The sequence below is a fragment of the Gymnoscopelus braueri genome (assembly GCF_963280865.1).
Source record: "Gymnoscopelus braueri genome assembly, chromosome: 13".
NCBI lineage: Eukaryota > Metazoa > Chordata > Actinopteri > Myctophiformes > Myctophidae > Gymnoscopelus > Gymnoscopelus braueri.
The window spans coordinates 7,142,128-7,160,286 of NC_137615.1; the positions used below are offsets into that span (position 1 = coordinate 7,142,128).

At 42.0% G+C, this 18,159-nt stretch overlaps 1 protein-coding gene across 1 annotated transcript in view; it reads left to right on the forward strand.

Moving 5' to 3' along the window:
- nptx2a (neuronal pentraxin 2a) overlaps positions 1 to 17,829 on the forward strand; it is a gene marked incomplete at both ends in the record, with an annotated part of 59,680 nt that extends 41,851 nt beyond the window's left edge. The window contains 2 exons of the mRNA XM_080448117.1: positions 8,337 to 8,516; positions 17,602 to 17,829. Coding sequence (XP_080304243.1) covers positions 8,337 to 8,516; positions 17,602 to 17,829 — 408 coding nt within the window. The remainder of the gene's footprint in view (positions 1 to 8,336; positions 8,517 to 17,601) is intronic.
- Positions 17,830 to 18,159: the final 330 nt, after the last annotated feature.

Consider the following 18,159-nt stretch of genomic DNA (forward strand, 5'->3'; position numbering starts at 1 on the left):
CTGGGCACTTAAGTAAAAGTATCAATACTGCAATGCAGAAATACTCAGTTACAAGTACAAGTCTGGATTAAAAAATTTACTTGAGTAAAAGTACAAAAGTATTGGCATGTTCACATGTACATAAAGTACCAAAAGTAGAAAGTACTCGTTATGCAGAATGTCCCATTTCACAAGATTTCAAATGTTTTACGATCTTTTGAAAATAGCAGATCTACAAGCTACGAGCTTGTGGATCTACTATTGTGGATCTGCTATTGTGAGCTTGTAGATCTGCTATTTTCAAATGGCCAAAATGTATACAGGGTTGAAGTGGTTAATGTATGTTTTGTAATAATAATCAAAATCTACAAAGTAGTAACTAAAGTTTTCAAATAATTGTAGTGAAGTAAAAGTACAATATTTGCCTCTGAGATGTAGTGGAGTAGGCTACAAGTAAACGTATTGGAAATTGGAAATACTCAAGTAAAGTACAAATACCTCAAAAGCGTACGTAAGTAGGCCTACAGTACTTGAGTAAATGTACTTAGTTACTTTCCACCACTGGTTGTGAAGGTGGTCTGTATACAGGGTATACAGGTGGTGATGATGTGTTTGCCAGTCTGCTCAGGCTCAACACATTGGCATGCTGCGCTGTCTGTCTGCCAGGCCCCACTTCTTCTTCATGGTCGATGTGAAGCAGCCGAACCCAGACCCCAGACCGCAGGCGGGTCAGCAGTAGGGGTGGGAAGATTTGTCTACAAGTGCATATAGCTGGCGGCATTCTGGAAAGGAAAGGAGTGGAAGTGGGCCAGGCGCCCTCGTGTATATCCACCGCTACCTCTGGGAACCAGGTGATTGCATCATGGGAGAAGATCTACCACGCTGGGATATATCGATATATCGATATATCGCGATACTTTCTCACGCGATAAATAATCGATATGCTGCCAAAAAATATCGATATTAAAAAAAGAAAAAAAAAGAAAAGTTTTTTTTTTTTTTTTTTTTTAAGTTTGTGATACGTTGTTCTTCCTACTCTGTATTTGTGTAATGATGATTTTGAACTGTTTGGTGCTATTTTATGTGTTTATGAATTGAATACAAGGACTATCGTGATATATCGTTGGTGAATTTTCATGCAATATATCGTGATATCGCAAAATATCGATATTTTCAGATATCGTGATATATCTATCGTTGGTGAAATTTCTTGCAATATATATCGAATATCGTGATATCGCAATATATCGAACATCGTCGAATATCGTGATATATATTGTTATCGTGGGCCTAATATCGTGATATATATCGTATCGTGAGGTACCCATATCGTCCCACCCCTAGTCAGCAGGGCCCATTCCCAGCGTGGTAGATCTTCTCCCATGATGCAATCACCTGGTTCCCAGAGGTAGCGGTGGATATACACGAGGGCGCCTGGCCCACTTCCACTCCTTTCCTTTCCAGAATGCCGCCAGCTATATGCACTTGTAGACAAATCTTCCGGGATGGAAGGGAGCGTCTCTTTGTGCCGCCTTATTGCAAGCATGTTGGGACTTAAATAATAATAATAGGCCTATATACAATTTATCAGTGGTGGAAGAAGTATATTCAGATATTTTACTTAAGTAAAAGTAGCAATACCACAATATAAAAATACTCTGTTACAAGTGAAAGGCCTGCGTTCAAAATGTTACTTGAGTAAAAGTACAAAGGTATTGGCATCAAAATACTTAAAGTACCAAAAGTGAAAGTACTAAAATGTTTGAAAATAGCAGATCTACAAGCTCACAACGTGTCGCGATGCGATGCGTTGTGAGCTTGTAGATCGGCTATTTTCAAATAGCCTAGGTATAAAATAGGGCTAAAGTGGTTAATGTATACGTTTTATAATATAATAATTTATATCTGCAAAGAAACTAGTAACTAAAGTTTTCAAATAACTGTATTTGCCTCTGAGATGTGGAGTGGAGTAGAACATTGGAAATACTCCAGTAAAGTAAAAAAAATAAAATCAAAATTGTACTTAAGTACAGTACTTGAGTAAATGTACTTAGTTAATTTACACCACTGCAATTTATATAGAGCTTTTCTTGATAGCCTACTCAAAGTCGCTTTACACAACAGATAAAATAAAATAAAAACTTTATTCAGAGAATAACTAGTTAAAAGTCTAAAAACTAAGCAAAGAAAAACATGAACATTAAAAGGAAGGCAGAAAGGGGGAATTGAATTACCGTATAGGCAGGAAAGCGAGTCTGAAAAGGTGGGTTTTGAGGGAGGCTTTGAACAGGACAAGGGTGGGATGAGGGCGGCTTTGATGTGAGGTCTTGAGTCTGCCTCACTGTTCTCAAATTGCAATGTTTGGAGGCGCTGTTTTCATTGTATTGTGGTGCAGGATTATGCCAATCACGTATCAGGGCTTTGTTGTCACACTGTTAGGTCTACAAAGTGTGAACACATTGATACGTGAACACATTTGAAGTGTCCATTGATTAAGTTTGACTGACTTTGCGGGCATATTTGTTGATTTATAGCCATAGCTACAGCTGTAGACTGACCTATATTTGATCTATTCATGCTTAATATGAACTTGCGGCATTGATTGAATGATTTGTAGACATGTGTCACTTTATTAGGACACTGTATCCAGGCTAGTGATCGTTTAATTCCTTTGTGAATGTCCAAATGGAGGGCTGATCTGGGTATATGCTCCATGTTCAGGTATATGTCTTTTTAGTAGTTCATTGATCAGGCACCGGTGAAATTAATTATAATTTGAAGTCGGAACCCAAATGGAACAGGGAGCTATGCACTTGTGTGCACTCACACATGCTGCAGGGCTGTTGTATTCAGGCTATACTAACTCTATAGTCTCTTCTCTCTGCAGAGACAAGTTGAGCATGAACCATTAGTATGCATTCCATGTCATATAGAAAAGGGGGATACTTGCAGTGGTGGAAAAAGTACCCACATGTTTTAAAAGTAAAAAGTATCAATACTGCAATGTAGAAATACTCTGTTACAAGCTAAATTCCGGAATTCAAACTTTACTTGAATCAAAGTACAAAAGTATTGGTATCAAAATGTACTTAAAGTACCAAAAGTAAAAGTACTCGTTATGCATATTGACCCAAGGTTTTCCAGGTTTTCAAACAAATATTTTGAAAATAGCAGATCTACAAGCTCACAATGTGTCGCGATGCGACGCATTGTGAGCATGTAGATCGGCTATTTTCAAAAGCCCGAAATGTATGTAGGACTGAAGTGGTTAAACTGTATGTTGTGTAATAATAGTCAAAATCTACAAAGTAACTATAGAAACTAAAGTTTTCAAATAATTATAGTGTAGTAAAAAAGTGCTATATTTACCTCTGAGATGTAGTAGAGTAGAAGTAAAAGTACAGAGAATTGGAAATGCTCTAGTAAAGTAAAAATACCTCAAAACTGTACTTGAGTACAGTACTTGGGTAAAAGTACTTAGTTACTTTACACCACTGGGATACGTGTACGTCTGTATATGTCGTTCTCCTCATCCATAGTAGTGCCGTTTAAAGCGCAGACATACGTGTCGAGTACAGACGAAGAAATTACTTCTGTAGTCTCATAGACAAACAGTGTATCATGTATGAGTGAGGTAAGACGAGGCTCCGCATCCAGGATCAAACCATTCCGTCTGCTAGTGCTAGAGAACTTATTCGGTTTCTTTCGGCAAGCTGGAGGGGACAAAAAAAAAAACGGAACAGAGACTTTCTTTTGAAGTCTCTGCCGCAGCAGCCGTTAGTCACTGATGGTGGTTCAGCGCTGTGAGGCATCATACAGACAGGAGAGTATACAGGGGCCTCCTTGGTTCATCCAGACTCAGCATCTTCCAGATGCCACCAGCAGGCCCTGGTTATAGGAGGCTCTTAATCCATTAAGACCGGGAACGCATCTGTGTCATTTGAAGATTCCTTTGGCTATTCGAAAATAGCAGATCTGCAAGCTCAGAGCTTGTAGATCTGCTATGTTTTTGATTTTTTTTGGGGGGGAAAATGTGTGCAAATCTTTTAATATATATATTTAAAGCAAAAAAAAATTACTCCGATCTGTGCTTCTGGGGGGGTCCCTGGAACAACATATTCTGAGATGGGGGGTCCGCGGCCAAATACATTATAGTTTTTGGGGTCCTTGACATGAAGAAGTTGGAGCACCATTGCATATAGCAACATACTGTTAGGATTTAGAAAACATTTTCAGATTATGTATTTGGCCGCGGTCCCCATCTCAAAATGTTTTGTTCCGGGGACCCCCTTGCGGAAGCAAAGATTTGAGTTACAAAATGTTCGCTTTAAAAATATATATCTTCATTGATTTGCACGAATTTTCAAGATCTTTCAAAAATAGCAGATCTACAAGCTCATAGCGCGGCACTCGGTGCCGTGCTATGAGCTTGTAGATCTGCTATTTTTGAATAACCAGAGAAATCTTAAAATGACTATGCTTTCCTGGATTGAATGGGATAATAACTCCCGTGTTTGTCTTGAGCTTTTCCCTTTCATCTCGTATGATGCTTCCCCCCCCGACTCCTTTCACCGGATCGCGTTTTCTTCAGCTCTATAGCAAAGGACAGCATGTAGTAATAATGATGTAGATTCAAATATTGTCTCTGTTGGGTGGAAAACCTCATTATGTCCAAAACTGTTACTTGTCACGATTCAAATCCAAGTAGCAGATCTGCTACTTTTGATGCTTTTGTGTGACGCTGTAGTAGTTGATCAAATAGGGCGTCAACTTACGAAAAGAAAATACAAAAAGTCTGAATATGGAGATAAGAGGTTTCTGCCCGACGGTAACGATATGCTATAATATTGTTGCTGTCGGGTGAAAACCTTGTGTGTCTAAAACTGGCTTGTATATCAGCTATTTCTGCTAATAAGAAAGTAGGGCATTAATTCACATAAAGAAGTTAAAATATGGTCATACGTACAAGGTTTCTGCCCGACAGCGACGATGTAACGGTGTAAATCAACCCCTTCAACAGGGGGGTCCGGGACCTTAATCTGCAACACAATTCTATGTAATATATAGTGGGGGGGGGGGGGGGGGTCCCTGCTTCAGTGCCTGAAATGTCGTATAAAAAACACGGTGAAGCAGCAGCATTCTGCTTCTATAGGCCGACTGCTTGGAATAAACTCCCAGTATACCTAAGACAGGCCCCCTCTTTAGATAGCTTTAACCCATTAAGACCTGGAACTGTGTCATTTTTAGATTTGAGCTAAAAAGCATTATTTTACAGTTTGGCTATTCAAAAATAGCAGATATACAAGCTCATAGCGCGGCACCGAGTGCCGCGCTAAGAGCTTGTAGATCTGCTATTTTTGAAAAATCGTGAAAATGTGTGCAAATCTTTGAATATATATATTTTTAAAGCGAACATTTTTAACTCAAATCTTTTTTGTTGTGTTGCTTTTTCTGTAAAGCACTTTCGCTTTATATTATTTGATGTCTTTCACCCTGTAAAGCACTTTGACCTGCATGTCATGAAAGGTGCTATATAGATAAAGTGTATTATTATTATTATAAGGGGTCCTTGGCCTGAAAAACGTTGAAGACCCCTGGTGTAGATTAAAAATAAAAACGAGTCCTACACACGCGTTCCCTATTGTGCTGCATGCATGCATGCACTGCGTCCTCTGTGGATGCTGATGTCATCGGTGGGACTGGAGTATACGCAGCTGTTTTTCCTTTTGATCTGCGGAACAAAGCACAGGAGCGTGTGAGAGAGAGAGAGAGAGAGAGAGAGAGAGAGAGAGCGGTGAACTGTTGCTCCCCGCGGGGCTTTGAAGGCTGTTCCATGCATTGATGTCACCATGTCACCTGGGTAATCTAATGTGTCACCAACCGCTTCTTCCGGTGAAAACCTCTGCAGAGCGCCGGTCCCTGTGGAGCCTGTCTAATCGTCACCTCAGTTCGTTATGTGTCTAACCAACCACCAGTGATGGAAGTACTGGATTAAGTACTCTTCCACTCCGCCAGTACGAAGCAATGATTAAAATTGTAGTTAATTACAATACTTGTATAAATGCACGCACTTACTTTCCACCACTGTTAACACATTCTGCCAGGTATTCATTAATTCATTCATTCATCCACCACTGCCAGCGGTTTTACCTTAATTTGAGTCTTTTTGACGATCCACATAATTATATTTTTCAACGCGGATGTAAACAAACAATGTCTCGGTGGAAAATCGAGCATATCTCCTTTCCACCGCAAAAAACAACAACATTGTAACCACGACCGTCCGTTCCTTAGTTATCGCCAGTTGAATATAGGTTGTTTTCACCAAAAATGCAATCTAGGAAAAGAAATCCGAGATAAACTTATTTATATAAATCTGCAGTGGACCGGAGGATTAAAAATAAAAAAATGACCTCATTTCCGGGTCTATCCTTTTCTGGAGGTCAAAGCAGCATTCATAGGTGGCGAAGAGCGCCCTCTAGTGTATTCACTAAAAACACCAGATGACAATGACGTATTATTACGTCATCGGCAGTCAAGCGTTGGATTTGAGATGATGTAATATTACGTCCACGGCAGTCTATGTGTTAATGACTGTAATTAATTAATTATTATATTAATTCATTATTAACTAGAAAAAGTGCTCCTCGGAGCACAGGTCTCCGCCAGGTCAGGTAGGATAGTGTGGGGCAGCAATGTTGGGAATTCGCCAATCAGGCTGGAATGTGAAAAATCAGGCGGATCGGACGGATCCGTCTTGATCAGTTGACTATAGAGATCATGTGTACCGATTTGCGTGATGTTTGGATAAAATCTGAAGGAGTAATACATGTTGTAGATGAGTATGCTTTCTTAGCTTTGGCCTTCTGCGCCTTTGCTTGACCAATGTCAGGTGTTCTCAAAGGGACACACACACGCACGGACGGGTGATTTGGACTAGAAGATACTGTTCCAATCAAGACTGATTGATCCTGTCTTACCTCGCTTCAAAAACGTAAACGGCTTTTTGAAGTGACACACCTTTTTATTATAGGATTGTATTTCGTCATGCGTCCCTCTAGTCTTCATTGTCTTGAACAGTTTCAGCAGTTGATTGGTGTGTTTGATCAGCTTTGGCCTTCTGCGCCTTTGTTTGACCAATGTTAGGTGTTCTCAGAAGGACACACACACGCACGGACGGGTGATTTGGACTAGAAGATACTGTTCCAATCAAGACTGATTGATCCTGTCTTACCTCGCTTCAAAAACGTAAACGGTTTTTTGAAGTGACACACCTATTTATAGAATTGTATTTCGTCATGCATTCCTCTAGCCAATCAAAGGCATTGGTGTCAACATATTAATACGTATTAAGATTTCGGTCTTGTTGTGGGATCAATTCAACTCTAGTCCTCTTCTGTGTTACTGTTGTAGATGAGTATGCTTTCTTAGCTTTGGCCTTCTGCGCCTTTGCTTGACCAATGTCAGGTGTTCTCAAAGGGACACACACACGCACGGACGGGTGATTTGGACTAGAAGATACTGTTCCAATCAAGACTGATTGATCCTGTCTTACCTCGCTTCAAAAACGTAAACGGTTTTTTGAAGTGACACACCTATTTATAGAATTGTATTTCGTCATGCATTCCTCTAGCCAATCAAAGGCATTGATGTCAACATATTGACACGTATTAAGAGTTCGGCTTTGTTGTGGGATCATTTCAACTCTAGTCCTCTTCTACGTTACAATTGTAGATGAGTATGCTTTCTTAGCTTTGGCCTTCTGCGCCTTTGCTTGACCAATGTTAGGTGTTCTCAGAGGGAAACACACACGCACAGACGGGTGACTTGGACTTACTGAAGGTACTGTTCCAATCAAGTCTGATTGATCCTGTTTTACCTCACTTCAAAAAGTAGAGGCTTTTTGAAGTGACACACCTATTTATAGAATTTTATTTCGTCACGCGTCCCTCTAGCCAATCAGAGGCATTGGTGTCAACAAATTGACACGTGTCACGTGGAGCTTGCCCAATGTTAGCTTGGCTAACAATGTTTGCTCACACAAAGCGAAAACATATTCTCCACCTTCGGCGGAGACAATTAAGCACTCATTCTTAGTCTTATTCTTAGCAAAACAGACATGAGTTGCAGCTGTACTTGGTCCACTCTACATCAATTACTTAGGCCTCTATTCCCTCTATTTAATGTTTATCTGCGGAGCCGAGTCAAACTATACAGTATGTAATGACTACAATTCCAAGTGCTTGTCAGGGTGGGGGGTCCACAGTTCAAATATGATTATTTTGAGGGTCGTGGCCTGAAACACACACACACACATACACACACCTGATCCTGTCACTCTGTTGTTGTCCCCCCAGGTGGCCCAGCTGCCTCTGTCGGTGAGTGACGGGCGGTGGCACCACATCTGCATTACCTGGACCACCAGGGATGGCTTCTGGGAGGCCTACCAGGACGGGGAGAGGCTGGGCACCGGAGACAACCTGGCACCCTGGCACCCCATCAAACCTGGAGGAGTCATCATCCTGGGACAGGAGCAGGTGTGCGTGTGTGTGTGTGTGTGTGTGTGTGTGTGTGTGTGTGTGTGTGTGTGTGTGTGTGTGTGTGTGTGTGTGTGTGTGCGTGTGCGTGTGCGTGTGCGCGTGTGTGTGTGTGTGTGTGTGTGTGTGTGTGTTGCATGGTGGGAGATCATATCATTTTTCTTATCTTACAGGATACAAAGGACATAGACACACTGATGACCTGTTCATCTTTAGACTTAAGTCCTACTCTTTAGATGTTATGTAAGCTAGCAGTTATTCAGCACTTTTATTTGTTTATTTTTATTTATTGTCTCCGCCAGGCCGAAAGGCATGGCGAGAGAGTATTTTTTGCACCCTGTCCGTCCGTGTGTGTGTGTGTGTGTCTGTGAACAGCTAATCTCCGGCACCATAGACCATATTCACACGGCGGCCATATTGGAATTTAACATTGAAAGTGCCGCCACCCGGGGTGGCTACTTTCATTGACTTCATAGAAACATGGCCGCCATGTGAATATGGTCTATTGGCCTGGCCGCTGCGAAACTGTGCACACACACTCCCTCAATGCCAAAGCCGAACCCCTGCCCCAAATGTTTCAGATTGAACTGTTATAGCGCCACCAGGAGGCCGATTTGTGCAAAACACATTTTTGGATATCACTCCTACAGATTTTGTCCAAACCTCACGCAAATATGTACACAGTATCTCTATAGTCATGTGATCAACAGGGACCTGTCCGATTTTCCATATTCCATCCTGATTGGCTAAGATTGGCTTCCAAAGTTTGCAAGATTGGTTTGTTTTGAACAAAATGCCTCAAATCATCAATGCAGCATGCGATTTCCGTGAAATTTTCCGCACACATTCCCACTAGGCAGAGGAAGAAATGCCACCCTTTTCACATTGGCCTGTTATAGCGCCACCAATAGGTCTAAATTAGCTAAACACATTTTTCAAACAAAATGCTTCAAATCATGAATGCAGTGTCCGATTGAAAGGCCTAAGAAGAGATGGCACCCTACTCACATTGGCCTATTATAGCGCCACCAGGAGGCCACAATAACCTATACCTGACCTGGCGTAGACAGCTGTGCTCCGAGGAGCACTTTTTCTAGTTTAATTTTTTTTTTTACCAGAGACCCCCATAAGAGATTAGTGTTGTTGAAATGCTTCAAAATGATTCCCTTTTCTTTTTTTTTAACAGCAGATCTACAAGCCGACAACTTGAGCTTGTAGATTCACTGTTCAAATAGCTGATGTTTCCCTAAATATATGAGGTCAGGTTTTGTTTGAATAGGTTGTGTGCGTGTGCGTGTGCGCGTGCGTGCGTGCGTGCGTGCGTGCGTGCGTGCGTGCGTGCGTGCGTGCGTGCGTGCGTGCGTGCGTGCGTGCGTGCGTGCGTGCGTGCGTGCGTGCGTGCGTGCGTGCGTGCGTGCGTGCGTGCGTGCGTGCGTGTGCATATGTGTATGTTACAGGTACCAGGATCTGGCACCTAGTAGCAGATATATAATACCTGGAAAACAGGTTTAAATGGTTTGGAAGAATTAGAGACAGTGAAACATGGTCTTGTTTCCACCTAGTCTTCTCTCAGTTATGATTTATTTCACATCAACACAATTCACAAAATAAACCCTAACTGTCTACTGCTTGCATTTGTCCTTTTACTTATATTTACCCAGTATTTAATACTGTATCCTTTTACTCAGCATAGCAATACAGAACTTTTTACTGTCTATCTAGACATTCACATTGTTGTTCATAGTACCTTCAGAATTAAATCCAAAATACAACAAAATACAATAAACATTCTTTTCAATTCAATATACATTCCAAATCAACACATCCTGTAACCTCTGTCTCTCTTATCTGCATTAACACTTCCCAAAATCGTTTGGTCAATTAACTTGCATCTAAAGTGCATTTTTACTATAAGATGCTTTAAGCACCATTAGGACTTGCATAATCAGTAACAGTAATAATACCAAATGAACCTATTTACATCTGAATGTTTTGCAGTTACAGTTACATAGTTTGAAACCATTTCCCAACCATTGAATCACTTGTTCAAAACACTGTAAATATACATACACATTAAATAATAAATGGAGCCGGCCAGTATACAAATCAAATCACAAACCTAATAAAATGAATGGAGATGTGATACCCAGACACACACAATTAACGTGGCACACGACGGAGCAACGTGGTGGACGCCATTACAAACATTTCAAACAATGAGACACTTTCCAATCACTCGTTTTACACTTAAATTCGACCCAAAAGTAAACACAGTAAACTACAGACGTTACATAAACAACAACAATCATTTCTGTGTGCTTTGTGAAGTATTACCCACCTGGAAAACAGGTTAAAATGGTTTGGAAGAATTAGAGACAGTGAAACATGGTCTTGTTTCCACCAAGTCTTCTCTCAGTTATGAGAAGAGCCAGCAGCGCATGCGCACTAGACTACCTCAATGACAATCTCAGTGGCAAAGCAGGTTGATACCATGGTGTTACACTGCCACCTATTGACCAAAGTTATTGTTGTTTTTGGGTGAAAACATTATAATGACAACCTGGGTTTGAAAGGTAAAATAAAAATACAAACACTTCTCAAAACACTGTGACACAAAACAATCACACTAATGTGATGACACTTTAGTGGGCATCACATGTACAAAATAAAGAAAGTAATATGAGGATGTTGATTTAATGTATGTTTCTGATTGGTGAATATTAGAAAAAAAAATAGAAACCATGTTTCTATTTTTGTCCACAACTTTTGACCTGCTTGTCCCGGCCGCTTGTGAGTGGCGTCACTGGACTCGGGTGAGTGTCCTCGTCCTTCATTGGAGTTACTCACCTCCGCCCCCATTTGTCAATGTTTATAACTACACAGTTCTTCCAAAGAAGAACCCTTAAACAGTATTTTTCCAAAAATGATCCCATTCAAGTTTTATTCCCGCCCCAAAAATAAACCTCCACACTATAGGGATCATGACGTCATATTAGGAGAGCGGCATCGGCTAACCTGATTGGCCAACCCAAACAGCATGCAAGCCTCATGGATTGGCCAAGCTTTGCACCACATTTGTGCCGCTGTAACACTATAAGTGACAGCGCGCACCAATAGTTTTGTATTCTTGTACAGAGCAGTGCTGAAGCCAATACTCTTACATCCACTGTCTTACTGTTGAAATGTTACGGTGGACACTGCACCTGAAAGGAGCTCCAAAGAAAGGTATACACGCTGCTGTAGTAGTGAGTGGAAATAAGCTGTACTCCTTTTTTGGGGACAGCAAGAAGGACATAGTCCAGATTGATGTGCATGTCTTCAACACAGTGTCTTTACGCTGGAGTAAGTTGACGTCAGCGACACCTGGAAGAGGAGAACGTCACCTTGAAGCTCCTTCCATGCGCGAGGGATACACAGCTGTGCTGGTAGAAGATACAGTCTACATCTGGGGAGGAAACCGGGGAGAGGAGCAGTGCAATGTGCTTTATGCATTTGATGTCGACACCCACAGATGGTTGAAACCCAGGGTTTCTGGGACCCTTCCAGAGGGGAGGTACTACTACCCCTCAGCCTGTGTGTTGGAGAAGGTCATGTTTATCCATGGAGGATGCCAGTCGACCCAGCTGACTGGATGGACTAGATTGACTAATGATATCTACAAGTTGGACACCAGCACAATGGTCTGGTCTTTAATTAACCCCAGAGGAACTCTACCGCTTGGTTCATATTATCACTCTGCCACCATCATCGGGAAAAATATGTTTGTATTTGGGGGCTATGGGGTTTTGGACTACTATAGCTTCATTAGAGTGTTTGACACAGAGACCAACTGCTGGCTGAACACACCCTCTGCAGCACTGCTTCTTACAGAAGAATGCTGTGATCATTCAGCCTTTGCCTACAATGGAGAGCTATACGTACGTGCTGGCAGCATCAGTAACCGGACCTTGCATTATCTGTGTAAATACAATCCAGAGACCTTCTCCTGGACGAAGCTTGCGCCCAAGGGGAAAGGACCGTGTCTAAAGTTTTGGAGGTACAGTTGCGTACTGGGAGATCGTGTCGTCTTCTTTGGAGGACACCAAAGATGGAAAGTTGGAATATTCAAAATCACACATATCAACGATGACCTTTATGTCTTAGACTTGAGTCCTACTCTGAAGATGTTATGTAAGCTAGCAGTTATTCAGTACGGTGTGAAGCAGTCTGAACTCCCACACAACATCAAGTGGGAACTGGCAACCATGGCAACCAACAGACGACAATGGTGGCGAACAATTACCAGATAATGGAACAGGAGAAACATGTTGGTTTTTTTTTTTTTTTTTTTTACTTGTTTGATTTAGTGTTTTGTATTTGTTTGATAAAACAATTCAGTCATTCATTCGTTCATTCATTCATGGTCTATCTAGCTGTATGTCTATCTGGCTGTTTTTGTTTGTTTGTTAGTTTGTTTGTTTGTTTGTTGGAGGCTGCTGCTATGTCAGAGGTTAAGGGTAGTAGATTAAAAGGTCTACTCTATGTGTACAGGTAGGCAGGTGGGTAGGTCTGGGTGTTATACTGTATATATGTCACAGGGAAAGTGTGTGTGTGTGTGTGTGTGTGTGTGTGTGTGTGTGTGTGTGTGTGTGTGTGTGTGTGTGTGTGTGTGTGTGTGTGTGTGTGTGTGTGTGTGTGTGTGTGTGTGTGTGTGTGTGTGTGTGTGTGTGCGTGCGTGCGTGCGTGCGTGCGTGCGTGCGTGCGTGCGTGCGTGCGTGCGTGCGTGCGTGCGTGCGTGCGTGTGGTGGGGGGCTCTAGTCTAGTGTGGCTTGCATTGCCCTCTAGTGTTGGTTCTATAGAATTGCCTCAGAGGGGGGGGGGGGGGGGAACGAGCGCTCCTTTTTTCAATTTCCCTGGTTTTCCAATTTCCCTGTAACATGTATACTGCTCAAAGAAGTGTAGGGAACACTTTGATTCCTTATATTTTGAGTTTTCATGAACTGTGTACATAATGCTAACACAAACTGCTCAAAAGAACTAAGGGATCAAAGTGTTCCCTTAATTATTTGGAGCAGTACATGCATGCATGTATGTTTTTATTCTGTTTTGATTCGTGGAAGTGATTCTACAAATAGGCGTGGCAGCCGACCTGGCGTTTTCGTAATATAGGTATAAATATAGCAGATCTACAAGCTCACAATGCGTCTCCTCAGCTATTTTCACTACTACAGCTTGACACTCTTGTATGATGAAGTAGGGCATTACACAATGGTGTAACATTTTACTTGAGTAAAAGTGTCAATACCACAATGTAGAAATACCCTGTTAAAAGTAAAAGTCTGGTAATCGAAGTTTACTTGAGTAAAGTACAAAAGTATTGACATCGAAATATACTTAAAGTAACAAAAGTAAAAGTACCCATTATGCAGAATGTCACGTTTCACAAGGTATCATTATGTATAAACATAAACTATTAAAATCTTTTGAAAATAGCAGATCTGCAAGCTTGTAGATCCGCAAAGTTGAAATAGGGCTGAAGTGATTAATGTATGTTTTGTAATAATAATTAAAATCTACAAAGTAACTAGTAAATAAAGTTTTCAAATAATCGTAGTGGAGAAAAAGGTACAATATTTGCCTCTGAGATGTAGTGGAGTAGAAGTATAAGTGCTGAAAATTGGAAATACTCCAGTACTGTACCTAAGAAAGTACGGAACGGAAACTATATATCAATCTACTGCCCAGTGTTGACGTGTGGGCGGAGCCAGCTTCCATGTGACATCAGTCCCTGGATGAAGTGACCCCTGACCCCTGTCAAATCCAGAAACTTGAATGAATCACATGCCTGCAGACATGTGATTCATTCAGTAAGTTTCTGACTGACAGACAGACAGAGAGACAGACAGACAGACAGACAGACAGACACATGTGTCCTGCAGAGAGACAGACAGACAGACAGACAGAGAGACAGACAGACAGACACATGTGTCCTGCAGGGAGACAGACAGACAGACAGACAGACAGACAGACAGACACATGTGTCCTGCAGACAGACAGACAGACAGACAGAGGGTTGAATTATCACAGATATCATCTTGCTGTTGACACATGTTATACCCTGTGTGTGTGTGTGTGAGACAGAGTGAGTTAGAGAGAGAGATGATTATTATGTTTTTGATATTATAATGTTTAGACTGATGAGAGGTTCTTGGTTTACCTATGATCCTAGATTACCATTAATATGCATTTGATGAATAACTTCGTGCTAGAGTGAGAGAGAGAGGTGTGTGTGTGTGTGTGTGTGTGTGTGTGTGTGTGTGTGTGTGTGTGTGTGTGTGTGTGTGTGTGTGTGTGTGTGTGTGTGTGTGTGTGTGTGTGTGTGTGTGTGTGTGTGTGTGTGTGTGTGTGTGTGTGTGTGTGTGCGCGCGAGAGAGAGAAAGAGAGAGAGAGGGATTTTTGTGTGTGTGTATCACTAGAGACGTGTGTGTGAGAGAGAGAGAGAGGGGTTTGTGTGTGTGTGTATCACTGGAGATGAGTGTGCGTGTGCGTGTGCGTGTGCGTGTGTGTGTGTGTGTGTGTGTGGTTTACAGCAGGCACCAGGGGAGAGCAGGCAGACAGTCTTCTCACGCCATGCTTTCCCTTTAACCTGTTAGCTCATCAATCTGCTTCTAAACACAACCGACACCTCCCCTCCTCCAGGGGGCGACGGTCCTTACCGTACCGGACGGCTCCGTAGAAAACACCTGACGATGATGAACACGTCTGTAAATGCAGCGTGACGGCGTAGCATATCGTCTCTCTGTCGGGTGGAAACCTCATAATTATGTCCAAAACACTTACTTTTCAGGATTCAAATTCAAAAGCAGCAAAAGTAGCAGATCTACAAGATCTTTTGATGCTTTTGTGTGACGCTGTAGTATGATCAATTAGGGCGTTCATTTACGAAAAAAACACAAAAGGTTAGAACATGGAGATAAGAGGTTTCTCCCTCGACAGCAACGATATGAATCATAACCTTCACCGATCCGTTGATCCATCTTATAAGGTCTGATGGGCTCTGAGGCTACATGAGAGGGAAGACAGTGGGAGTTTTGTGCAGACAAGCTTCAATAAACTGCAGAACAGTGAACCCAACCTGGATATTAAACAGAACCACTCACACAAGTCTCCTGTGTTGTATTTTTGCCCTAGAACTCAACACTGCTGGGCTGAAGTAAAAAAGAAAAAATCCCATTCCATTATGGATTGGATTCATAACAATCAAATCTCAGACTCTTATCACAAAGGCTCCTGGTTGCAAACCGACACCATGCACTCCTGTAGAAGCTACACGTAACAAGTCACATGCAGTAAAAAAAAATCTGTGTGATTAAGACGACTGAATATTAATCTGCTCTGCGGTAGCATCATTAACCTTTACTGTACCTTGAGCTGCTGCGCGGCGAGTTGTTCAATCATGATCAGTGGTGGAAAAAGTACTCAAATGTTTTACTTAAGTAAAAGTATCAATACTGTAATATAGAAGTACTCTGTTACAAGTATAAGTCCGGAATTCTAAATTTACTTGAGTAAAAGTACAAAAGTATTGGTATCAACATGTACTTAAAGTACCAAAAGTACATTTTGAAAATAGCGGATCTACAAGCTCACAACGCGTCGCATCGCGACGCGTTGTGAGCTTGTAGATCCGCTATTTTCAAATAGCCTATGTATAAAATAGGGCTAAAGTGGTTAATGTGTGTTTTATAATGTAATAATCTGAAAAGTAACTAGTAACTAAAGTTTTCAAATAATTGTAGTGGAGTAGAAGTACAATATTTGCCTCTGAGATGTAGTGGAGTAGAAGTAAAAGTACTGAAAATTGGAAATACTCCAGTAAAGTAAAGATACCTCAAAAGTGTACTTAAGTAGGCTACAGTACTAGAGTACATGTACTTAGTTACTTTCCACCACTGATCATGATAAACCAAGCATGGCCTTGCTCTCTGGGGATGAAAGTGCTCATTGTCACGTATGTCCTATGAGTTCAGCATGTCACTGTGGAGTGGACGTGCATCAGAGACAGCTGACCGTGAGTCAGTGAAGTGGTTTTCAGGCGACGCGAGTCAGAAAAACTCCGCTCAGATGATGGGTCATGTCTGTTTGGATCATTGTGCGCAATGGAGCTGTTTGTTGCAATAGCCAGAACTTGAAATGTGATTTGATTAAACCTTGTTATGGCATTCTTTTGCATTGTGCGCAATTGCATGTTTTGATCGTTTGTGAAAGTAATTGCAGTGTTTTGTTTTGTGGATCAGTTATGGTACCTGTGGGGTGAATCGTATGTGTTTATGCAGCCTGACTTTGCATCAGAGGTATGCTCCATGAGTAAACGTGACACGTCAGATGATATAGCATATCATATATGCTATATCATATGCATATAACAAATCATATGCATAGCCTATATTATAGGCTATGCATAATTTTAAAAATTAAATTGTAGCCTAAATCCTTTGGCTTTGTTGTGGTGTTATTTTATTATCATAACACTCTTGGCTTCATGCCAACATGAAGAGTAAAAGTTTTAAAGAAGCTCAGACAGCAGCAGTGGTCTCTGGTGCTTTTGATAGATTTTGCACCCGATACCTAGAAGTCATCCCATTGAATGGGGCTGTTATCACCCTTATCATCCGATAGCTATGGTCCTAGTAGGTCCCTCCTGGCCTAGCAGGAGGCTCTGGTAGGCTCTGGAACTTGGTTAACATTGAATCACCCAAAGGAGTGGCTGATAACGGCCTACCAGAGCCTCCTGGTAGGCCAGTAGGGACCTACTGGACCATAACTATGGGATGATAATGGTGCCTGAGTGCAGTAATATATTTATGGAGTGCAGTGCCCCTTCCCCCCAAAAAAGGAAAGATGTACCTCCTACTACAGCACCCCTAAATTAAGTCCTCTTCCCATGGCCCTGTACTTAGTTGATCGGGGTACTCATAATGCGAAAGTTCTCCCCAGAGTAGGAACACTATAGGATTCAGGTTAATTGCATTTACAACATGCTTAAAACGCAAACCTCAGACTTGTGACCTCACACCTCGCCTCTCTCTCTCTCTCCTCTGTGCAGGACATCGTGGGTGGTCGCTTCGACGCCACCCAGGCCTTCGTGGGCGAGATGAGTCAGTTCAACATGTGGGACCGCGTGCTGCGGCCCGCCGACATCATCGGCATGGCCAACTGCTCCGCCTACATGCCGGGCAACGTCATCCCCTGGGTGGACGCCAACGTGGAGGTGCTGGGCGGCGCCACCAAATCTGCGCTGGAGATCTGCGAAGACCGCGCCTTCGATTCCTAAAAGGATTTTTTTTACTCCCGACAGATTCTGGGATAATATAGCAGCGTCTAAAAGTGGAGTCGTTTTTTGGTGTCTCCGTGCACGTGAAAGGAGGGTTTTTTGTGTGCACACAGGGGGAATCAACTTTGTTTACAGACTTAAGGATACATTGAGGTGTTGGTCATATCACGGTCATCACCTGATGTTTAATAGACGACTCACACTCTAAAGGTTCGAGAGTTCACGTCCATTCCATTGAGACAGAAACCAGATCAAGAGATTTCGCCTTTTCGGCTTCAGGCGAGGCCTGTATCTCGTGAACTCTACTGCACCAATCCACTGTAATCTTTC